General features: G+C 40.5%; 1 protein-coding gene across 1 annotated transcript in view; it reads right to left on the reverse strand.

Moving 5' to 3' along the window:
• smg5 (SMG5 nonsense mediated mRNA decay factor) overlaps nt 1-25,157 on the reverse strand; it is a 33,690-nt gene that overhangs the window by 2,330 nt on the left and 6,203 nt on the right. Inside the window, exons 6-20 of the mRNA XM_057834589.1 lie at nt 23,083-23,172; nt 22,915-22,993; nt 22,710-22,835; nt 20,693-20,761; nt 20,352-20,572; nt 20,150-20,284; nt 17,918-18,258; nt 13,620-14,016; nt 11,058-11,521; nt 7,772-7,930; nt 4,655-4,714; nt 4,423-4,582; nt 1,270-1,360; nt 1,124-1,198; nt 905-1,040 (exon numbers count right to left, since the gene is read on the reverse strand). Coding sequence (XP_057690572.1) covers nt 905-1,040; nt 1,124-1,198; nt 1,270-1,360; nt 4,423-4,582; nt 4,655-4,714; nt 7,772-7,930; nt 11,058-11,521; nt 13,620-14,016; nt 17,918-18,258; nt 20,150-20,284; nt 20,352-20,572; nt 20,693-20,761; nt 22,710-22,835; nt 22,915-22,993; nt 23,083-23,172 — 2,603 coding nt within the window. The remainder of the gene's footprint in view (nt 1-904; nt 1,041-1,123; nt 1,199-1,269; nt 1,361-4,422; nt 4,583-4,654; nt 4,715-7,771; nt 7,931-11,057; nt 11,522-13,619; nt 14,017-17,917; nt 18,259-20,149; nt 20,285-20,351; nt 20,573-20,692; nt 20,762-22,709; nt 22,836-22,914; nt 22,994-23,082; nt 23,173-25,157) is intronic.

Raw genomic sequence — 25,157 nt, forward strand, 5'->3', positions numbered from 1 at the left:
CAGGTGGCAAAACTGATTTTGCCATGTGGAATTTTTTTTTGCCATGTGGCAAAAATGATTTCGCTATGTAGCATTTATTTTGCCATGTGGCTATTTTGGCCATGTGGCAAAATGGATTTTGCTAGGTAGCATTTTTTTTGCCATGTGGCCAAACGGATTTAGCCATGTAGCATTTTTTTGCCATGTGGCAAAACTGATTTTGCCATGTGTAATATTTTTGCTATGTGGCTTTTTGTCGCCAGGTGGCAAAATGGATTTTGCCATGTTGCATTTTTTGCCAGGTGGCAAAACTGATTTTGCCATGTGGAATTTTTTTTGCCACGTGGCAAAAATGATTTCGCTATGTAGCATTTTTTTTGCCATGTGGCCAAACGGATTTAGCCATGTAGCATTTTTTTGCCATGTGGCAAAATTGATTTTGCCATGTGTAATTTTTTTGCTATGTGGCTTTTTTTTGCCATGTGGCAAAATGGATTTCGCCATGTGGCTTTTTTTTGCCATGTGGCAAAATGGATTTTCTCATGTGGCAAAATGGATTTTGCCATGTAGCATTTTTGCCAGGTGGCAAAACTGAGTTTGCCATGTGGAATTTTCTTTGCCATGTGGCAAAATTAATTTTGCCATGTAGCATTTTTTTTGCCTTATGCCATTTTTTTGCCATGTGGCAAAATGGATTTTGCCATGTAGTATTTCGGCAAAATTGATTTTGTCGTGTGGAATTTCGTTCTCTGCCCAGCTTTTCATTTTTGCACATTTTTCCTGTCAGAATGGGAGGAATTTGCTGTATTTCCGGCCCTACTCTTATTAAAAATTTATTTATTTTACAGAATTTTGGGGATGTAAAAAAAAAATTTTCATGAATTGAAATGCATGAAACGAATTCATTCAATTGTCATTGTCTGACCTTCATGGCGGCGGAACGTCCGCACAAGTCGTCCAGCGGGTGCCCGGTGAGGAGCGTGACCATGCCGGCCGTGTCGTCGTCATTGCTTTGGGAGACGGTCAGCTGGCGGCAGCTGTCCACCATCTTGTACAGGTGCCTTTGTTGCATATGTGACGGCCGTCAAAAAAAACAACAAAATGCAGCCCAGTTTTTTTTTTTTTCAAAGTCATTTGAACGTACCAGGCGTCCAGGTCCTGACGTTTTAGCTTATCCCTTTCGAAACTTCGGCCCGTCTCCTTGTGGCTGCGGATGTACCTGGCATGACAAAAAAAAAATGATTTGGGATCCTGAAGAAACCCTTCTTAAGTTCCATTTTTTTCCCCAACCTGTTGCCTTTCCGAAACTCTGACTCCAGGAAGCGGATGCCGTCACGCGCGCCGGCGTTTTCCTTCTTCAGTCGGTCCAGTCCGTCGATTACTGCGGGATATCGACATTCCCAAAACAAAACAAAAATAAATCAAATGAAAATCAATGATTTCATCATTGCCAGTCAATGAATTCCTTTCCTCAAAATGTTCTCAATCCCCATTTCCCCCCCCCAGCCTCTTTACAAATACTTGCATTTAAATGCATTTTTAAAAAATTTCATAAAATGTGGAAAAACTCATTGAAAAAGCAATTTTTCTTTCAATTAAAAATAAGGGATTTTTTTTTTTTTACGTATTTACATTTTTCATGAAAGCAAAAAGGTGAAAAACTTCATTTTAAATCATTATTTTAAAATTTTATTGACACTTTTTTCAGTCACTGTCAATATTTCAAATGTTTTCCATTTTTACTTATTCATAATTATGCACCCCCCAAAAAAAGGTGACATTCAATAATATTTGGATTTTTTTTTTAATGAGTTAATTTGCATTAAAATACATTTTGGCAGCTATAGACGTCCAATCCATTTGAAGTAGGCAACTGAATAAACATTCATTGGCTGCCAGCCTTCCACTTCAATGGGATTGGATGTCTACTATAAATGCATTTTAATAGCGTACCACACAAATGCTTTTTTAAGACCGTGACGTCGCCATCGTAACGCGATGTAGCACATTATTGAAACACCCTCGCATACAAACCATGTTATTTCTGCTCATTTTTTCTGGTAATCTTTCAAAAAAGAACATGCCAATCATACACTGCTGCTATGGAACTTGTAGAAACGACTATGGACATTGCGACGTATGAAGTAGAGCCTAGTTCGGGCCTAAAAAATCCAGCCCGACCCGACACGGCCCGCCGGTATTGAGGCCCGACCCGGCCCGAGCTCGATCACTTAACCAGATTTGCAGGCCCGAGCCCGAAAAACCCGAATTTTTTTTTTTTTTTTTTGAGTGACGCGGAAAAAACGCAGCAGCAGCAATTTATTTTCATTTCTTCGAGTTGGCAGAAAAAAAACACAAGTTTTCTTATTGTTTAAATAATCTACATATTTTTTTGAGAATTATCAAAGCATTCACACTAGAGCTGAAACGAGTACTCGAGCAACTCGAGTAACTCGAGTTTAAAAACTGATCCGAGTAATTTTATTCACCTCGAGTAATCGTTTATTTTGACAGCTCTAAGCATCACGTTTTGCTAGGACTACTTTTAATGCGGGACAACGCGCTGTCACGTGCGGAGAGGAAGAAGGGGAAAAAAAAAAAAACTTACCGCAGCCGACAGCCGCCACAAACGACGCCGACGTTGCTAAATACTAGCCCGCACAATGCTACATTGGTAACAGGCAGCGTCTGGCGCGTCTCATAGAGATCACATGTATGTTGAACTAGATGCGAATTGACAGACTCTGCCGCGTCTGGGCAGCGTTTGTAAACAGCCGCCATCTTCAATCAGTACAGCGCTAAGCGCTAATAAAGAGCGCTAGTAAAGAGCGCTAAGCGCTAATAAATTAGATTAACGTTACTGTCGCTCCTAGCTCACGGAACGTTAGCCCTGCGGAGGGCTAGGTTTCAATTAATTATGACCTCTGTCGATGCGTGGCTAACGTGTCTTACATACAGGCTTTAACATAACATAGCATTGTGGAGTGATGAGGGTGTAAAATAAAAACTTAATCATGCTAACTATCAATTTTAGCTCAGTAGTCATTGCTGGATAAAACACCAAGTAGCACTGGTCCCTAATGTGCTCCAATACAGCCTGTATCATACATTTATTTTGAACACTGCAAAAACTCAAAATCCTATCAGGACTTACAGTTTAGACTAACTTAAAACTTAACTAGAACTTAAAAATGGCTTGACACAAAGAGAAATTCAATTGAAACACGTGGGGAAAAAATCCTAACTTTTAAGTGATGTGTGTTATCAAGCGTAACGGCATTTTTAGGTAAGATATATATATATATATATATTAATAAGATCTAAACGTTTTTTGAGTGAAAGCAGTGAATTAGTCTTTTTTTTAAATTCTAGTTACACCTGAGATGCAATTGTTGGCTGTTTTCAACAATATACAACGAAAATAAAGACATTTATTGACTGAAAATGGTTCAAGATTAGATGAAATGTCTTGTTTTCTCATGTATATGTATAATTGCTCTTCACCTAAAAATATATTTGTTTTATCCGATTACTCGATTAATCGATAGAATTTTCAGTCGATTACTCGATTACTAAAATATTCGATAGCTGCAGCCCTAATTCACACAACGAAATAACGCTGGGAAAGTTTGTTAAACATATTTCTGAGTGTGTGGGATATTGTTCTCACATGGACGCGCCTCACTGACAAGGAAATGAAAATGAGGGCGGCGCCTCGGCCGTGTGCAAACGGTACAGCGGGAGGACAAGAAGAAAAAGCGGCCGGCGCCACGGCGTTCGTGCACACGCACAAGCAAAAGTGCAATACAGAGAGCCTGCTCTCCAATTTTTTTTTTTTTTTTTTAAATAATTTATTAGTCCGGCATGGCGGCCCGACCCGACCCGACCCGACACAAAATCTAACCTCTAGTATGAAGTATGTTTTCTTCATACGTTTTCCGAAACCAAAAACCTGAGGAAAAATGTGAAGAATGGATCAACTTGCGCGGATGTCCAAAAGACCAGTTTAACACCAGCAAGGTGAAGCCATTTACATTTTATATGCAGTAAACATTTGGTTGGGGGGCATGGTCCATCAGAGGAGGAAGAGGTAAGCCATTTTGATATTTTTACCTGTTTCATAACTATCTTATTTCTCTATCCGTGTCAGATATTTATTCAGTAGCTGCCACTGACGCCACTAGACGTCCAATCCGTTTGAAGCAGAAGGGATGGCCGCAAATGAACGAAAGTTCGCTCCTTCTATGTCTGTCAGTGGCAGCCAATGAATTCATTTTAGGACATTTCACGTCATTTCCTGTTGATTTGGGGGAATTCATGGGTCACTTTCTGGGATAAACTCATTTCAATTCCTAACAGAAGAACGGCCATCGATGCCAACCAATCGGTTCATATTATATATTTTCAGCTTTTTTTTTTTTTTTTTTTTTTGTGGCTGCCGACCTGTTCTGGGGATGATGATGATGAAGCAGCCACTAGCCACCAGGTGTCGGATGACGCCCAAGTGCTGGCAGAGGGCGGCGTCGTCGGGCACCAGGTAGGGCGACATGGCCGACTGCGCCTTGGGGTGCTGAAGGCTGCCCTCTAGCTGCGACACCTCCAGCTGCGGCGATGTCGTAAGGTCAAAAAACAAAACAAAAAAAACAAAGAAAATGACAAATGGTTGCCGTCAAACCTGGAGACGAAGCTGAGCCATGTCACGCATCAAGCGATTTCGACGCGCCTCCTCTTCAGCCTGGAGTGACACAAAGCAAAAGTTTTTGGACGGTGATAGACATCCCGCCAAATAGCACCACTACAAATCCAACCATATGTTAACAGAACAGAATTAAGAAAAATAAGTTAATGATGATCAAATTATGTTGGTGAACAGAGCAAATACTGTAATTTCCGGACTATAGGCCTCTACTTTTTTCGTTCATTTTGAATCCTGCGGCTTACAGTCCAGTGCGGCTTATTTTTTTTATTTATTTGTGTTAATAGGCAACCCATGCCTACTAGCATGCATTGCAGCACTACAGATGTAAGTAACAATCAAAATTCAGGTTCTTTGCTAATTATTTATTCATTTACTGTTCCAGTTGTTTCATTAATTGCTTGGTATGGTATTTGCTAACACTTTATTTGACAGCGGCATCATCAGACTGTCATAAAGACCATCATAATTATGACATGACACTATCATGGGCATTGTTGAATGCTTATGACAAATGTCATTAAGTGTCATCCAGCAAATTATGTTTATGTCCAACTCCATTTCTGTCCAGCTCGGATCTTTTACATCCATTCAAAAGTGAGATCATTTGCCAAATAAAACTGAATGATAACTGTTATAAGCATTCGTTAATGTTCATGACAGTGTCATGTCATAATTATGTCTAATTGTCTATTGACAGTGATATGGGGCCACTGTCAAATAACGTGTTATCAAATACTGCAACTAGCAATTATTTAAACAAACAGGAACAGCAACTGAACAAATAATTAGCAAAGAACCTGAATTTTGATTGTTATTTACAGCTGTTGCGCTGCAATGCATGCTAGGAGGCATGATGGACAACAACAAAGTTGACAGCAGGTGGCATAAAAGGTTGACTGTCTCCACCAAGGAAGCAGTGATGGCCAAATGAAGCTTCTTGAAGCAATGAAGCATTGCAGCCAATTGGTTAAAAGCTTAATGGTGGTTCATTTTGTCTTCTGGCCGTCATATGATGCCGTTGTCTAATGAAGTGTTACTGGCTAATATCTTTTGGTGTAAATATCCCATAATACAGTGAGGACAGCTGCGGCTTATAGTCCAGTGTGGCTTATCTATGAACAAATGCCGTTTTTGTGTCACATTTGGTGGGTGGCGGCTTATCGTCAGGTGCGCCTTAAAGTGCAAAAATTACGGTAGTACTACTACTTAAATCGATAATGCACATAATTTAACTGTAAACACTGCCAGCCCTCCCTGTCCGAGCAGATTGGAAAACTATTGCTCTCATTAGCAGTCAATGAGTTCATTTATGAAATAACAGTAAAGGTATTAAATTGTTAGAACGGTTGCCTGTCATATATGTGAAAAGAGGCCCTTACCAACATGGCGCCGCAACTACACGTTGCTACTACAGCTTAGCCGCGACAGCCATCTTGGTAGGGGAAACTTTACCATCAAACATAATGTTTGGACATTGAAATGAATTTGTAACTTGCTCCATTTTAACCAATTGTCGCCCGTTCACTGCTAGCCCTCACAGTATAGCACAGTTAGCATAAATGCGTGGTGGCCATCTTGGTAAGGGCAACTTTACCACCAAACACAATGAATGGATCTTGAAATTAATTTGTTACTTGCTCAGATTGTCATCCGTTCAATTGCCGCTATCCCTCCCAGGATAGTATAGTTAGCATAAAGGTGTGCCCGTGTGGCAGCCATCTTGGTAGGGGCAACTTTACCATCAAACACCATGGAGATTGAAATTTCTAACTTGCTCCATTTTCAACCATTTGGCACTTGTTTAGTGCTGCAACGATTAATCGATTAACTCGAGTATTCGATTAAAAAAAAGATTCTAATTAAATTTTGTTGCTTTGAGTATTTGTTTAATTAAAGTGGCGTTGTAATGGTTTATTTTGAAAGTGTTTGCAGTTTTATTGATTTGGGTGGATGCTCTGCCCTCTAGCCTGCCTCATTTCTCATGGCTGAATCCAGCTGCTCCATGTTAAGACCAACATAAGCTCAGTTTTTGTTTGAGCTAATGTTTCTTTTTAAAGCATTTGTAATTTAGTTTATCGGTATATTTAAACGTTTTTTTGTGGGAATATGTGTCAGAACCATTTGTTTAGAGCAGGGGTCAAGCAACCCTGGCCCTCGAGTGCCACTATCCAGCTCGTTTTCCATGCCTCCCTCCTTTAACACACCTGGATCAAATAATCATGATCGTTATCAGGCTCCTGCAGAGCTTGCGGATGAGCTGATCATTTGATTTAGGTGTGTCAAAGGAGGGAGAGATGGAAAACAAGCTGGATAGTGGCACTTGAGGACCAGGGTTGCTGACCCCTGGTTTAGAGCATTGTAAGCGTTTTAGCATTTAAGTTAGCGGACTTTTGCTATGTAAGTTAGCCAATTGTTCTTTGGTTGTACATAAGTCCTTATTTATTTTTTATACCGTTTGAGGTTCAGCTCAGGAATTTTAATTTTTCATGTTCCTTGTAAGATTACTCGAACTAACTACATCATCGATTAATCGACTACTAAAATCATCGATAGCTGCAGCCCTACTCTGCTTTGATAACTGCCAATCCTCCCAGTAAAAATGGATTGGACATCTAGTGCTGTCAATGAATTCGTTTATAAACTAGCATTAAAGCTGTTAAAGTACTGGATGGTTGTTGCTGTTTCTGTTGTTTGAGTGTTGCAATTGCTAATATACATAGTTAGTACCTACATATAACTTGCCCTTACCAACATGGCCGCCACAAAGACACGTTCCAGCATCATCACCTTGTTCAATGCAGATTCTTCACTCCTGACAAGGTGATGATGCTGGAACTTTTGTTTGGTGCTGTTCCAGTGAGATGTACAAAGATGCTTGCCTAAAGAAAACATCAAAATTCCCTCAGTCCTTGATGATATGGGGCTGCGTGTCAGGCAAAGGCACTGGGGAGATGGCTGTGGTTAAATCTTATCCCTTCGTTTGAGACTGGTGATTCCATACTTTTTGCTAGGGGTTGTAGTACTATGTTGTTAGCATATGATGATAGAATATTTGTTTCCATATCACAAGGATTATTTTGGTGGCCGGCTCACCATTCGGAACTGGGCCTTGGCCTGCTGCATCAGGTTGTCCGGCTGCGACTGGCTGACGCTGGTGAAGATGCCCGCCTCAGAGTTGAAGTGCAGCACGTTGCACTGGAGACTGGTGAGGAAGTGGCCAAAACTGCGAATGCAACACACGCGCACCACACACTGGAGAAAGAAAAGAAATAACAGGCATTTAGGAAATGTTTTAATGAGTCTTTAACTTGAATGTTTCTCTCCAAGAGTTGGAAAGGTTCTACCTCAATAGATAACTAATTCATCCGATTGTATTTTAATGGATCATTTGATTAATGACATTGATGACAGCAAAATGCTTCAAATCCTATTCTTAACTTTAATTGCCACTGCCACTCTGAAGGAATGGACATTAGTCACTGTCAGGCAAAGTCAATAAAAAATATTCTCGTTTTTACTAGAAAATAAAAATGTAAAACAAATCTATATATTGTGTTTAAGTTTTCATTTGTTTTACATTTAATTAGCACATTTCTTTCACATCTTAGAAGTGAAAACATTTTTTTATTTTCTTAAATACAAACAAAAATACAAAAACAGCAAGTACTATTTTCCCCCCAAGAAAATGATATTTCTGATTTAGTTTTTATATTTCCTTCATAAAAAAACAAACAGCAGAAAAATAACATTTAAATGTTTTTAGTTACCTTAAACAGTTAATTTTCTTATATTAAAAAAATTTAAAAAGGTGGGGGGCTGTCATCCATATTATATACATACATATACACACGCACACCTATACATACAGTACATACACATACATTACATATATTCATACTGTATCAATAGATATAGAAATATATATGGCGGAAAGCACAGACAAGACTGAAAAAGCAGTTTCTGCTCTTGCACTTCTCTTTAAAAGAAACTGCTGTATTTTAAGCCAAAAGGACTGTTCTGTTTGATAGAACACTATGTCTGTATGCTGCCATAGCAGATTCATGGCGCACTAAGCCCCTGAACTATTTCTAATTTGTCCCTTTTACCCTGGAAAACTTCGTTCACAGACATCGCGCAACTGCTTTTGTTCTACCCCAGCCATTAAACAAATTTATTACCCCAGCCATTAAACAAATTTATTATTCAAAATGTCATTTTTAGCTTAGAATAATTAATGTCTGACATTTAGTTTAAAAAAATAAATAAAACGACTTTAAAAAATGATTTACCCTATTAAAAATAGATTAAAAATTTTTAAACAAATTACGTCACAATGAAAAAAATGCTGTCTGTAAATAAGTCACGGATATCTACCTCATAACTATCGCTTAATTGCATTTTTTTTGTTACTGTCCAATTTTCTCCGCTATGTTAGATGATAAATAATCGATCCAAACACAGAAAAATTAGAAAACAAATGTTTAAAAGGGTATATATATGAAAAAGAACATCTCGAACTAGAGCAGGGCGGTAAACCGAAAATTTACCGTTACCGAAATTCTTCACGATGACCGACGTAATTTTGACCATGTCGGTAAATTCGGTAATTTAATAAAAGAAGAAAATATAGTCTTTTCATCCCGCTTTGACTCTGTGTTGTTCGGCTATGTTCATTCCCCTTTAAGAAAGCAGACAGTGTGCTTACGTTTGGAGTCACATGGTTTTCAGGAAGCCAATCAAACAGAAGCCCGGTAGGCTAACGCTAGCAGCTAACGCTAGCGGCTAACGCTACAAGTAAACGGGATGAAGTCGGGCTTAAGTTAACTTCGCCAAACTTTCACCCGACATTAAGTAAACTCTTGACGGGTTCCAGATAGGGATGGAAAAACCGAGGCTTTCTGAAACAATGAACCACTTTTAAGACAATTGCCCAAAATTGAATCACTGTTTGACACACTGCAAGAGCCCCATCTACTGGATAAACAGTGCACGTTTCTTTTTAAAAGTAAAGTTGACAAATTGCCTCAGCATTACATATCTTCAATAGAATTAAGTGGATGTCGTCTATTTCAACCAGGAGATTGTGTCGTCATTAAGTGTGATTTACACAATTAAAGTTGACCTCTTTAAGCCTGTGTCATTGCTTTTGTCTGTGAAGATGTGTTCAAAGCAGTATTTGTAATACACGACAGTGCTAGTCTTGTAAGTGGCTCGTCCTAGATGACGGGGAGTACCTATGTATTGTTTATTTTTTGTAAAAATTACAGTAGAGTAAGCACAGGGCTTGGGAACAGGAATATTATTTATTGCATACTGTAAGGATTTCCAAAATCATAGGTGTAAATAATTGAGCCGAATAAAAGAAAGGAAAGGTTTGTGAAACATTTTATTTTTTAATTAAGTATAATTTCTGGGGGGCGGGTGGATGTGTCGTATTTGTATCTATTCTAAATATCTAAACGTATGCCACTATCTAGTGTATAACAATGCGGAATCAATTTAATGAAATTCAAGTGATAATATTTTTCAAGTCATACAAGCTGTTATAAATGTTCACACAAGAATTCTTATTGTTTACAAGATTTTTTTTTAATACTTAATGTTTAGACTGCATGTGCAATTGTTAAATTGAAAGCTGGTAAATAAATTTAACGAGAAACTGTTAATTTGTATTCCATGCATTGATTCAAATTTTCAAATTATATAACAGTTTGCTTGGGCGAGTTTATCGTCATTTATCGTTTTCGAGGTAAATCTGCTCAATTTATCGTGATACGTACTTAAGGCCATATCGCCCAGCCCTATCTCGAACACTCCTTGATGTCTGCATCGCGATCCGTTATAAGACCATGTTTCACCCATAAAATCCCCCCCCAAAATCCGGCTGTGGCCATTCACAGCTGTGTCTTGACACTCAGTGATACATGCTACATGGAGTTTTTGGATCGAAACAAGGTAAGTGAGCGATAATATCTTGTTAAAGTCAAGGTGTCTGTAATTCTGCTCTCGCGTGCTCTCACCTCCAGATAGGGTTTTGCTGTTTAATTTTTTTTTTTTTTTAATGCCTTCCTGTTCAATATTTCTCTTCCTTCAGAAAATTTAGATTTTAAGCTTTCCAATGATGTACGTAGGACAATTAGACATTTGGCCAAATTGAGGGTCTCAGAGCAGAACTTCAAGTCACCTGAGTGTTTTCCGCCATATCCGTTTATAAAAATATTAAATAAACATACATTTTAAAATATTTTTTAACAAAAACAAAAAGAATAAGCACTATTTTTGTATTAAAAATGGGAAAAACAATCCTGCAAACGTTTTCATGTCATTAATTACTTTTTTTTTTTTTTTACTATTTGCAGCTGACTTTGGGCGCACGTACCTCTTGCAGCGGGCTGAGGGAGGCGGCGCGGCGGGCAAAGTCCAGGCGGCGGTGAGCGGCGGCCAGGGCGGGCAGATGCCGCAGCGCTACGTCCTCGGGCAGCGGCAGCGTCTGGACCCGGGCGGGCCGCTCGCGTTCTTGCTCGCGCTCGCACTCGCCCATCAGCAGCCGCGTCAGCTCCGGGTCGGCCGAGCCGCGGGACTGGCCGGCCGCTTCCAGCATCTTCTTCCCGTCCGGCAGGAGGTTAAGGAGCACCGATAGGCGGTTCCACAGGCTCTGGGAACTCTGCGCGCACGCCAGGACGATGTCAGCGTTAGTGCCCAGCCAGTCGGCGAAGACCTTGACCACCCGGATTAAGCCCTGGCGGCTCAGGATCTCCAGCTTCTCCGGGAGCGTCTTCTCGCTCTGCGGCGGCGGTGGCGACGGAGCGTCGCGCCGGCTGCCCTCCGAGTCAGACTCCGTTTCTGCCGCCACAAATTCAGCTCGTTGGCAGATTTATTTGGCGGCCGGATAATCCGTTAGCGGTGAGGCTGCTAAGCAAAGTCTCTTGTTTTTGCTCTACATGTAGCAATATTATTTTCACAACTATTTTTTTTATAAATAAGTAAAAAAATATGCTTACTGTTATTTGTCCTGTTTTAAAGCAATACTAGGTAACTCTTCAGTTTTGGGCAATTTTAGCGACGCACGTGGAAAAAAGCGGTATTGTTTTGCCTTAAAGTGTGTACGACAGGATTTTTTAAAAAAGTCTTAAATAGTACTGGTGCACGACAATTATTGGTCCGATGATACGAATTATGATGTCATCCCGATAAATCCAATAACATTTATAAAAGGACCGATAATATGTACTGTTCTGGCTTTGCAGTTTACAAACTAGTATGGGAAATCAGTTGACCATTTGCGGGGCATTGCTCCCACCTGCTGGTCAGAATAATTCAATGCACCTATTTTTTGTTACAGTAGTTTGGTTCAATCACTTACACATTGTGGTGTCTAGCGCTAGCATTGACAGTCGTGAATGCTTTCTGTTATGTTTCCGACTCGGAAATATATGTAAGTATTTTATTTTACTATTACATACGGATGTGCAATATATGTTTACTTCTGTGGTGAAGGGTCATATGTACCCAACTTCATAAGTTGTGTTATAGAAGCCAGCCAATGCTTTAGTAGCTCAAGCTAGTGTGCTATGCTATACATATAATAGTTGTGTATATAAGTGTATTGTGCAGTTTGTTGTATATTGTGTAGGGCTGTCAAACGATTAAAATTTTTAATCGAGTTAATTACAGCTTAAAAATTAATTAATTGTAATTAATCGCAATCAATCGCAATTCAAACCATCTATAAAATATGCCATATTTTTCTGTAAATTATTGTTGGAATGGAAAGATAAGTCACAAGATGGATATATACATTCACCATACAGTACATAAGGACTGTATTTGTTTATTATAAAAATAAATCAACAAGATGGCATTAACATTAACATTCTGTTAAAGCGATCCATGGATCGAAAGACTTGTAGTTCTTAAAAGAAAAATGTTAGTACAAGTTACAGAAATTTTATATTAAAACCCCACTTAAAGTTTTCGTTTAATAAAATTTGTAAAATTTTTAATCAAAAAATAAACTAACTAGTAGCCCGCCATTGTTGATGTCAATAATTACTGACACAATGCTCATGGGTGCTGAATCCTATAAAATCAGTCGCACCCAAGCGCCAGCAGAGGGCGGCAAAACTCCATAAAACACAATTAACAAGTGAGCGTTTCACTGTACAATCATTTAAATCTGTCTGAGCAGGGGCATCTGCGTTAATTGCGTCAAATATTTTAACGTTAATTAAAACGTTATTGTAAAAAATTATTAACGCCCGTTAACGCGATAATTTTGACAGCCCTAATATTGAGTATTGAATATGTGTATTTTTCTGTTGTACTTTCACAATATCAAGACGAGTGTCTTCCCATAAAAGCAAGAAAAGACCAAGCCTTGTGGTTTATGGAAGTGCATTCATTCTTAGCTGGCTGTCGGGCAGTGCAGAAGTGAAACGCACTGTTTTGTTCATGTCATTATGAAAAATCTGATGAGATCAAAGGCAAATCTATGTTGTATCCACCACTTTTTTTTTTAAACCTCCAGGTGTTCAAAAACTCAAGTTATACTTTAAAAAAAAAAAAAAATTCTTATCTGTTATCGATATCGGCTTTGAGGAGCAGGAAGCTATCGATTTCGGTTTCAAAAAATGGATATTGTGCACCCCTATTAAATAGCATTATTAAGTTAATTAGAATCATATTTTGAGATGATTTGGCTACATACAACAATTTGACAAAGCGCAGATGACGAGAAATTAGTCTTTTAATCCGCCGTTTAAACACCCAACCCTAACCCCCAAAAAAGACATTTTTTATTTTTAACCCTAAACCCAAAAACATGTTTGATTATTTAACTTTATTTAGGTTTGTTACTTGTAAACATCCATTCCATTTGAAGGGATTGGCCGTAGAGGAGTTAGGCATAAACATCTGGGAAAAAAAAAAAAAGGCATCTTACCGTTCTCATTGGTACCGTTGGGGGCGCTTCCATCGACGTTGCAGGGTGGCCGGTCGTTGTCGGCGGCGGCAGTGAGAGGCTCGATAGTTGCGGCGGCCGCGGTAGGGTGCCGAGCGCCGTCTTGAGGCCTGGGCAGCATGTTGCTGAAGGTGGGCGCCAGGCGGAAGCAGCGCTTGGCCTGGAAGAGTTGCGAGGACATGGCCTGGAGGTTGCTGCTGATGCTGGCGTCCCCGTTGGCGCCGGGGGGCGTCCGCTCGCCCTCCTCCTCCTCCCGGGCGGGCGGATCCCGCCGTCGGCGGCCCTCCGCCTCCTCCATGTCTTCCAGGTCCGAGCGGGACTCTTGGCTGTTCATGTCCGAGTCGGTCTCGGCGTCGAAAGCCGTGCCGCCGTCCTCCTCCTGGGGGCGGGAACCTCTGGGTAGCTCATCGTACTGTACCGTTACCATTTGCCATGATACAAGGTTCACGATAATAATTCTCTCACTGAATGTTGATACAGTGCTGGCCAAAAAGTATTGGCACCCCTGCAGTCAGATAATGCTCAATTTCTCCCAGAAAATGATTGCAATTACAAATGCTTTGGTAGTAATATCTTCATTTATTTGGCTTGAAATGAAAAAAAAAAAAAAAATCATTATCATTTTACACAAAACTCCAAAAATGGGCCAGACAAAAGTATGAGCACCCTTTGAAAAATCATGTGATGCTTCTCTAATTTGTGTAATGAACAGCACCTGTTACTTACCTGTTGCACATAACAGGTGGTGGCAATAACTAAATCACACGTGCAGCCAGTTAAAATGGATTAAAATTTACTCAACCTCTGTCCTGTGTCCTTGTGTGTACCACACTGAGCATGGAGCAAAGAAAGAAGACCAAAGAACTGTCTGAGGACTTGAGAAGTAAAATGGCGAGGAAGCATGGGCAAGCATCTCAAGGCGAAAAGTCCATCTCCAAAGACACGAATGTTCCTGTGTCTACCGTGCACAGTGTCATCAATAAGTGTAAAGCCCACAACACTGTGGCTAACCTCCCTAGATGTAGATGGGAAAGAAAAATTGACGAGAGATTTCAACCAAAGATTGTGCGGATGGTGGATAAAGGACCTCCACTAACATCCCAAGAAGTTCAAGCTGTCCCGCAGTCCGAGGGTACAACAGTGTCAACCGTCGGTGTCTGAATGAAAAAGGTCTATGATACGATACCCAGGAACACCCCACTTCTGACCTAGACACATAAAAAAGCCAGGCTGGAGTATGCCAAAACCTACCTGAGAAAGCCAAAAACGTTTTGGAAGAATGTTCTCCGGTCAAATGAGACAAAAGTTCAGCTTTTTGGGAAAAGGCATCAAAAAACGAGGTCTTCAAAGAAAAGAACACGGTCCCCAAAGTCAAACATGGCAGAAGTGCCCTGTTGTTTAGGGGTTGCTATGCTGCCTCTGGCAGTGGACTGCTTGACCGTGTGCATGGCATTATGAAGTCTGAAGACTACCAACCAATTTTGCAGCATAATGTAGGGCCCAGTGTGAGAAAGCTAGGTTTTCCTCAGAGGTCATTGGTCTTCTAGCAAAACACACTTCAAAAAGCACAAGAAAAGTGTTTTGAGATAAAGCACTGGAGACTTACAAAGTGAGTCCAGACCTGAATCCCATAAAAGACCTGTGGAGCAGGGCCGGCCCAGGCCATTTGGGGGCCCTAAGCAAAAAAATGCAAAGGGGCCCATATTTTTGGCCCACCATTTCGTCACAGTGTACTGTGAAACCCATACATGCAATCCAACCCGTACGTCCATATTTTGTATATTAATCAAATTTTATTGCACTGCATACTTCAAACTTCTCACCCCAAATGATTGTCAGTACTTAACAGTAGCTAGCTCCAAACCTTTTCTAAAAGAGGAAAGTTAAGGAAGAACTTATATTTTTTAAAGCTTGTAATCAAGTATCAAAACTCACAAAAGTCAAATAAATCAAACTGCAGGAAACAAAATAGAAATTAAACAATTGCCAGATTGGTGGCCCCCTTGTGGTCAGGGGACCTAAGCAGCTGCATAGTCTGCGTATAGAATGGGCCGGCCCTGCTGTGGAGAGGTCTGAAAATGGCACCCTTCGAATCTCAGAGACCTAGAGCAGTTGGCCAAAGAAGAATGATCGAAAATTCCAGCAGAGCATTGTAAGAATCTCATCGATGGATATCGGAAACGGTTGTACGCAATTATTTTGTCTAAAGGTTGTGCTACAAAGTATTAGGTAGGGTGCCAATACTTTTTTCCTGCCCATTTTTGGAGTTTTGTGTAAAATACTAATGATTTTTTTCCCCATTCTCTTTTGTGTTTTTTCAATGCAAGCAAAAAAATGAAGCTATTACTATCAAAGCATTTGTAATTGCATTTTCTGGGAGAAATTGAGCATTATCTGACAGAATTGCAGGGGTGCCAACACTTTTGGCCAGCACTGTACAACACATCTCAAAGATGTTAAACGAAGATGTCACTTCAGGGCATAAATGTGCAACACGAATATATGCAAAAATGGTCGAGAACGAACGGGAGGGACGATTACCTGCCGTTGCAACGGCAAAGCTACGAAACGGCCACGCATGTACCAGCTCTAAACTGGAACCCTCCAGAAAGAAGGAAAAATACTCACGTTCGTTCATGGATGCACACAGATGAATAGTCGAATGAGCACCCGCCCTCCTCTCGCATTTCACAAAACACTTAGCACGTGTGACTCGAGACCAAAACGGGAAGCACGAGCGATTTCCATGGAAACGAACACATACAGAGAACCTTTTTAACATTTTCTATTCAAAATGCTCTTTGTACATGGCTACAGTATTCTTCATTCTACAAACATTAATGAAGCAATAGCAAAATGGTAACGCACAGACAATAAGGAAACTAACTTTAATCAGATTACTGGTTTGGAAAAATGAATGCATTAGATTACGTGTTACGAGGGCTGGGCGATATGGCCTTAAACATGTATCACGATAAATTGAGCAGATTTATCTCGATAACGATAAATGACGATAAATTCGCCCAAGCGGACTGTTATATAATTTGAAAATCTGAATCAATGCATGAAATACAGATGAACTATTTCTTGTTGATTTATTTACCAGCATTCAATTTGATATACTGTATTTAACAATTGTAAATGCAGTCTAAACATTAAGTTTATAAAAATGTATTGTAAGCAATAAGAATTCAAGTATGAACATTTATAACAGCGTGTATGACTTGAACAATGTACATTGTCAAAATCAATATGCCTGTGCAAACATGTCATTGTAACACAAATGACTTGCAGCTTGAACAGTACACTTCAAAAAGACAACTTAGTGTTAATGGCTGCTGTGACATAATTATTAAATACAAGTGTTTACTTTATGGTTTAAGGTTTTTTTCCCCCCAGTGCATTTTTTAATAAATGCACGCACAATAAAAATAGCTGGGGCCATTTCTCGGTCAATATAAGTTTCGCCGTTGGATTGTACTTTATGCTGAATGCTTTACCATCACAAAAGCTATCAGAGGAATCACACTCAGACAGATACAAAATAACGCCACATAGGAATTGCTAGATGCAGTCCGTGCCCAATCCACTCATTAAGTTCAGCCGTTTCGACAAGGTTAGAGCCGCTATCCGACTCCATAACGTTCATTTGTAGCGTTAGCCGCTAGCTAGCGTTAGCCTGGCTACCAGTAGAAAGCACTGAAAGCACCATCTCCGGAAATCGTGAGAACAAAGGAGGACAGCGGGTGAAAGCCCGTCTGGATGCCACCAAGAGTCTACTAAATGTCGGTTGAAAGTTTGGTGAACCTCCCTTAAGCCACACTCCATCACGTTTTGCTTGTAGCGTTAGCTGCTAGCGTTAGCTTACCAGGCTTTTGTTTGATTGGCTTCCTGATGATCACGTGACTCCCTACGTAAGCACATTCACTGCTTTCTTAAAGGGGAATGAACATAGACGAACAACACAGAATCAAGCGGGATGAAAAGACTATATTTTCTTGTTTTATTAATTTACCGAATTTACCGACATGGTCAAAATTACGTCGGTCATCGTTAAGAATTTCGGTGACGGTAAATTTTCGGTTTACCGCCCTGCTCTACGTGTTACTGAGGAAAGTCATCAGATTACAGTTACTGCCCAAAACAGGGAAAATTGGCTGTGAATGCATTCTAGAGGAAAATTTTTGTCACAACCTTTTTTAGAGAGTGATACCTTCTTTAGAGGTTCTTGGCAGGAGGATATGGATAACCTTTTGGGATAAAAAGTATATCACCCCTACCTCTTCCTCGGAGCCACTCCCCCATTCCTTGCGGAGGGCGCGCGGGTCAGGCGGCGCGGCGGGCGAGGGGCGAACGCACTCCTCTAAAGCCGGCCGGGCCTCGTCTTCCTCCTCGTCCTCATCGTCGTCTTCGCTCTCGAAGCCTTCGCTCAGGTCGCTCTCGTCCTCGCCGCCCCGGTCTTTGCGCCGTCGTCGCAGGCGGGACAAACGGGTGTACTTTTTCTTCTGTTGCTTGGGCTTGTCCTCGTCGTCCTTCTTTTTGGCGCCGCCGTTTTCCTCCTCTTCGTCCCCTCGCTCCAGCGAGCCGTTCTGCAGGGGACGCTCGTCATCGTCCGGCTCGTCTAGATGAGAACGCAGAATGAGTTTCGTCCTTTTATGTCAAATTTCTAGTGTCGCGTCAACACTAAGGGAGTTTCAAAAAAATCGATTATTAGAAGAGCTGTCCCGACTAGTCGACGTCATCGATGACGTAAATCCGTCGACGAGCACAACATCCCGTCGACGGTTAATGAAGGGTTAAAAGAATATATGCGTGGAAAGTTCCGAATGTCGGACGCTCTCTATGCAAGCGGGGAAAGCGGAACAAAGCCAAAAAAGCACACCAGAGTGTCCAAAACATTGACTTATTTCAAAGAAACAAAGGAGGGTACACTCTCGTGTCCTGTCTCTTCAATGCCAAGCTTAGCTGCACGTCGGCCTAAAACGACACCTAAAGCGCCGTCACCCAGTTTGTAAGTCCATCTAACTAACTAACAACATGTTTTATTGAAGTTGCTAAGCCTGTCGCGATATGCAAGGAGTCCATTTATCGCACGACAAATAAAAACAAGGGCGGTAATTTTCACGGCTGCCTTTTATCGCTGCGCGCGTGCGTGCATACATTGGTGCGTGCGTGCTGATGGCATATGAGACTCCAGTTCCTTTCTCATATCAACACGCTGTAGAATTAAAGTTCAGACATACGAAATAAAACAAATCTATATTAAACACTGTAACGTTAGCCCTGCTACACTGAGGTGAATGGGGGGAAAAAAGGCAACCTACTTTAGCCTGCTATAAAACATTGGCAGTCGTCTCGTGAAAGCAAACTTGCGGTTAAAAGGTGACACTTCAAACATGAAAAATCGCTGGTTAACAGCATTTGCAAATGAAAAAAATGACCAAAAAAATCTATTACTGACACTACATGCAATGGAAAAAAAAAGTGCTTTTTTTGCGGAGTGTAAAGCTGAAGTTAGCGGTTTAGCGAACGTACTTCCGGTGAACTTTTCAAAAATAAAAGCATGTCATGTTCGTCATATAAATAGCGATTTCTAGAGTTAATCCCACATACTTCAGAATTCAGATTCTACACTAAGAATACCTTTAAAATGACACCCTTAATGAAAAATCTGATTGGCAATGAATAATTATATTAATACTATTACATATAGTACTATACTATAATATTAATGCTAGGTGTTTTTTTAAGAATTGTTTTGAATCATGTTGGAAAGGCGAAGTCAGTGTTCTGAATCTGTTTACATTCTTCTTTTGCACTAGTTAATTCTATCAGCATTTGAACTCATTGTTTATTTGTGATTTATTATTATTATTTACATGTTTATTTGTACTTCAATAATTGAAGTGTTCCAATATGTTTTTGAGAATTGATAAGCGTCAACAAAAATGTCATTGCTAAATTAGTAAAAAAAAAAAATTTTTTTTTTTTGATTATTAGATTAGTCGACTAGTCGTAAAAATCTTTCTAACCAAATCCATTGGAGGCAGGAGGGGTGGTCATTCATTCGCTTACAACCCGCCCGCTTCAATTGGATTGGACATCTACCATCGTCAGTGGCAGCCACTCAGTAAACTGCAGATGCTTTGAGATTGATCAAATAATTTGTGAAATTTAATGTCAGTGCATTGATTTTGTTGGGAAGTTTGCCCTGTTGGTAGTGGCAATGAAAGCTCTGTTCGTGCTGCTGCCGTAAATTGAAACGAGTTTGTCACGAGTAGACATCCAATCCATTTAAAGTGGGAGGCCGGTTGCTTGTTTGTTCAGATGGTTTAGTGGCTGCCAGCCGTCCCGCTTCAAAGGGATTGGATGTCTAGTGCCATCAATGGCAACTAGTAGTTAAAATAGAAGATGCTAATTGACGTCAAAAGGAATAAGCGCTCCATTTCGGATCGCGATATATCATCGAACGGTATTTTGAGGCCGGCATTTTGGTGTACGTCATTTTGCACCTGCGACGTCGGGGACGGACGGGCCCGGGCTTTCGGCCTCCTCCAGCTCGGCCTGCAGCCGGATGTTGACGTGGTTCACCAGATGGGAGAAGAGCGCCAGCGTGAAGGCGATGGAGGCGCTGTACTGCTTGGACCCTAGCGCGAGGAGCGATCCGAGCCGGTCAAGGACGGGACTACTCCGGACGAAGGAGGTCTCTCTCACCTCCTCTCTTGAGGCCGTGCACAGCCATCAAGCAGGTCACCGCCATCTTGAAGACCAGCGCGTCGGGCAGCGCGGCGCAGCCGTCGGCGGCATGTTGCTGCTGCTGCTGCTCGTCGTCCTCCTCCCCGAGCGGCGGTGACGACGACGGGAGGTAAAAGAGCACCAGGTTGAAGTCCTCCAGCACCGACTGGCATAGCGAGGTCACCTCAGACTCCATCAGGCTAAAAGTAGACACGCCAGACAAAATGAGAGGCGATATTTGAAAAATATTTTCAAGAAAACATTTGATAAATGACAAAAAAGGGAAACTATTAATTTGAGTGAAGTTGAAAAAGGCCGACCTGTTCTTGGGCTGCAGAAGACTCTGCAGGTACATGAAGCTCACCAGGAGACGCTTGATGTCTCGAGATCTGCAGGGAACAACAACAAAAATCATTGAAATATTGCATTAAATTTTTGTTTATTAATATGAAAATTGAAAAAAAACTGTCACATCCTTCTTAATTCACTACTTTTAATGACAAGAAATAGGGGTTAAAAAAAAGTAAATATTTGTTTTTAAATTTATAAAACAAAAAAGGAAAAAAAGTGAAAGTATGCTTATATAAATTTCAATGTATTTAGATTGTTCGCATTTTTCCATTAAAAACAATAAATAGTTAGAATATTTTGGGGTTTTTTAATTGAAAAAGAAAACTGGTGGAAGTAAAAAAAAGGGGGGGAATCAATTTTATGTATTTTTTTTTTAAGTATTTTTTGTTATATTTTTGTTTAATTAAAACAATGAGGAAAGGTGAAAAAAATTAAGAATTTTATTCTCATTGGGTTTTTTTTTAAAACAGGTAAAAAAAAAAATCGTATTTTTTACATTAATTCACAAAAATATGTTCATTAGACATTTAAAAAATAGGAAAACTAAAAACAAACACTATTAACCAGGCATGAAAATGGTCAGGGGTTTACACTCTGCAAAAAAGCACTTTTCGTCATAACTTGTGGTGTCACAAATAGATGTTTTTTCGTTTGCAATTGCTGTTAACCAGCGATTTTTCATGTTTGAAGTGTCACCTTTTAACTGCAGGTTTGCGTTTTGGAGAAGACTGCCAATCTTTTATAGCAGGCTAAAGTAAGTTGTCTTTTTTCCCCATTAGTCTCAATGTAGCAATAAATGCTAACGTTTCCAGTGTTTAATATTGATGTGTTTCCTTATTTTGTATGTCTGAACTGTAATTCTACGGCATGTTGATGACCAATAAACATCTGTGAAATGAACTGGAGTCTCATATGTCATCTACACGCACGCGGTGATAAAACGCAGCCGTGAAAACTGTCGCCCTCATTTTTATTTACCTTGCGACAAATGGACTCATTGCATATCTCGACAGGCTTAGCAACTTCAATAAAACCTGTCGTTAGTTAGATGGAATTACGACCCCCCCCCCCCCCACCCCACCTTAAAATTTTTCTCCTCTGATCCACACAATTCACGTAGGTCACCCTTTTTGACTTCATCACCTTGTCAAGAGTCAAGAATCTGCATTGGACAAGGTGATGATGCTGGAACTTTTGTTTGGTGCTGCTCCAGTGAGATTTACAAAGATGATTGCCTGAAGAAAACACCCAAATTCCCTCAGTCCTTGATGATAAGGGGCTGCGTGTCAGGCAAAGGCAATGGGTTAAATCTTCAATAAATGCAAAAATTGCAAAAAGTTTACATTGAAATTTTAGACAGCTTTCTTATCACTTCAATTGAAAATATGTTGAAAGACTCATCCAGTCAATGTCATGGCATGCAAATAGCCCAGATCTCAACCCAATTGAAAACCTGAAAGGCTCCGACCTGCAGGGATGATCTGGCAACTGCAATCAAAGAGAGTTGGCACCAAATTGATGAAGAATACTCATCAAGTCCATGCCTCAGATTGCAAGCTGTCATAAATCCCAGAGGTGGTGCTAATAAATACTAGAGATGTGTTTTGATTGTTATTTCTTTGTTTCTCATGAGTCCATATTTTTTCCTGAGAATGGAGTGATTCACTGTATATTTCCCTGCACTTGCTCTATAAAAGCAACATTTACTGACCACCACAATGTTTATTCATTTCTTTTAGTGTTTCTGAATGCTAAAGAGTTGCACTTTGGAACTAATTCATTATTTCTTTCATGCTTTTTATCTGAATTTGTTCTACATGGTAAAATATCTGAGTGAGTGCTCGTCCAAGAGTGGTGATTCCATACTTTTTGCTAGGGGTTGTAGTAGTAGCATGATCTTTGTGAGACACGTGATAACAAAGCCCACCATCTACTTTGGCAGGCCGCCATTTTGACACCTGAGGTCTACACTTTTGGCGTCTTCACCTCTGGCGCGACGGCGACAGCTTCTTCATCTCCTGCTTCTTCACCTGCTGGTACATCTTGGCCGCTTTGTCGAAGAGGCGCTTCAGGTTGCCGTAGGCGCCCTCGAAGGGACTCTCCGATTGAATGCTTGGTGGATTCAAAATAAGAAGAAAAAAATAAAGCTCTCCATCCGGGCGCTTTAAGGAAATGAACACCCGCCGCTTACCAGCGTAGGTAGTAGTAGGTTGCCTCCACGTTGTAGAACTTGCTTCCGGCTAGTGTCCCCAGCTGGTTAAAAGGCATCCCTGCACGAAGATAGGGTGTAGCGATAAACTCATTGAAATTCACAGCAGTAGGATGAAAACGACTTTATTAGCTCAAATGACGCACTCACCCACGTGCGGCATGACAGAGAGCGCCTGGTGATAGAACCTCTCGGCCAGATTCTCCGCTTCTACGCCGGCCAGCTCGTTCTGGTAGCGAGCTGTGGAGGAACGCTGCCATATTAGGACTCTCCAATTGTTCAAAAAAAGAAAAAGCTAATACAGTGGTACATCGACACACGATCTTTTCGACATCCGACGTAAAATTTGACTCGTCATTTGTTTCTACAGCGCTGGCCATAAGTATTAGTATCACTGCAATTCTGTCAGATAATGCTGAATTTCTCCCAGAAAATGATCGCAATTACAAATGCTTTGATAGTAATATCTTCATTTATTTTGCTTGCAATGAAAAAAACACAAAAAAAAAAAAAAAAAATATCCGTATCATTTTACACAAAACTCCAAACATGGGTTAGACAAAAGTATTGGCACCCTCAGCCTAATATTTGGTAGTGCAATCTTTAGACAAAATAACTGAACAACTGCTTCTGGTATCCATCAATGAGTTCCTTACAATGCTTTGCTAGAATTTTAGACCATTCTTCTTTGGTCAACTGCCCCAGATCTCTGAGATTTGAAGGGTGCCATTTTTAGATCTCTCCACAGGTGCTCTATGGGATTCAGGTCTGGACTTATTGCTAGCCAGTCTCCAGTGCTTTCTCTCAAACCATTTTTGAAGTGTGTTTTGGGTCATAGTCCTGCTGGAGGACCCACCACCTCTGAGGGAGACCCAGGTTTCTCCATGATGCTGCAAAATTTGTTGGTCGTCTTCAGACTTCATAATGCCATGCAGCAGTCCAGTGCCAGAGGAAGCAAAGCAACCCCAAAACATCAGGGAACCTCCGCAATGTTTGACTGTGGGGACAGTGTTCTTTTCTTTGAAGGCCTCGTTTCTTTCCTGTCTCTATGTTGATGCCTTTTCCCCAAAAAGCTCTACTTTTGTCTTCCAAAACGTTTTTGGCCTTCTCAGGTAAGTTTTCCAGCCTGGCTTTTTTATGTCTCTGGGTCAGACGTGGGGTCTCCCTGGGTAGAGTCCCTTTTCATTCAGATTCCGACGGGTAGTAAGGGTTGTTGACACGGTTGTACCCTTGGACTGTGGGACAGCTTGAACTTGTTTGGATGTTAGTTTAGGTTCTTTATCCACCAACCGCACAATATTTCGTGGAAATATCTTGTCAATTTTTATTTTTTCGTCCACATCTAGGGAGGTTAGCCACACTGCCGTGGGCTTTACACTTAATGATGACACTGCGCACAGTAGACACAGGAACATTCAGATGGACTTGTAGGGTTGAGATTGCCAATGGTTCCTCACCATTTTGAATTTCAAGTCCTCAGACAGTTTTTTTTTTGGTCTTCTTTCTTTTCTCCATGCTCAATGTGGTACACACAGGACAGAGGTGGAGTCAACTTTAATCCATTTTAACCAGCTGCAAGTGTGATTCAGTGATTGCCACCACCTGTTATGTGCCACAGGCAAGTAACAGGCACTGTTATAATACACAAATTACAGAACCATCAAGTGATTTTCAAAGGGTGCCAATATATTTGTCCAGCCCATTTTTGGAATTTTTGTGAAAAATGGTCATGATTTCATTCCCCCCCCCCCCCCCCCCCATTTTTTTTGTGGTTTTATATTGCAAGCAAAATAAATGAATATATTACCGACAAAGCATTTGTAATTGCAATCATTTTCTGGGAGAAATTGAGCATTATCTGACAGAATTGCAGGGGTGCTAATACTTTTGGCCAGCACGGTACATCTGCCAAAATGTTTTTTATTTATTTATTTTTTTTTTTTTAACTTGGAACAAAGTTTCTCCTTCTATCGCCATCAATGGTGGCCAGAGTTAACAGTCTGTAATTAACTAATGATACATTTTTAAATTCATTTAAAAAAGGGAAAAACAGTAAATATGATGTCCTTTAATATCCAGTTCATATAGCTCAATGGCACTGAAACATGATCATTGACGGTCAGCCCTTCCACTTCGACTGGATTGAACGTCGACCAGTTCACATCAAGTGACGATCTGCGTGGCGACGAGCCGAAGCGCTAAAAATAAAAAAAATGAAAGCCAGT

Source organism: Corythoichthys intestinalis, chromosome 4, assembly GCF_030265065.1.
Source record: "Corythoichthys intestinalis isolate RoL2023-P3 chromosome 4, ASM3026506v1, whole genome shotgun sequence".
In the NCBI taxonomy this organism is placed as follows: domain Eukaryota; kingdom Metazoa; phylum Chordata; class Actinopteri; order Syngnathiformes; family Syngnathidae; genus Corythoichthys; species Corythoichthys intestinalis.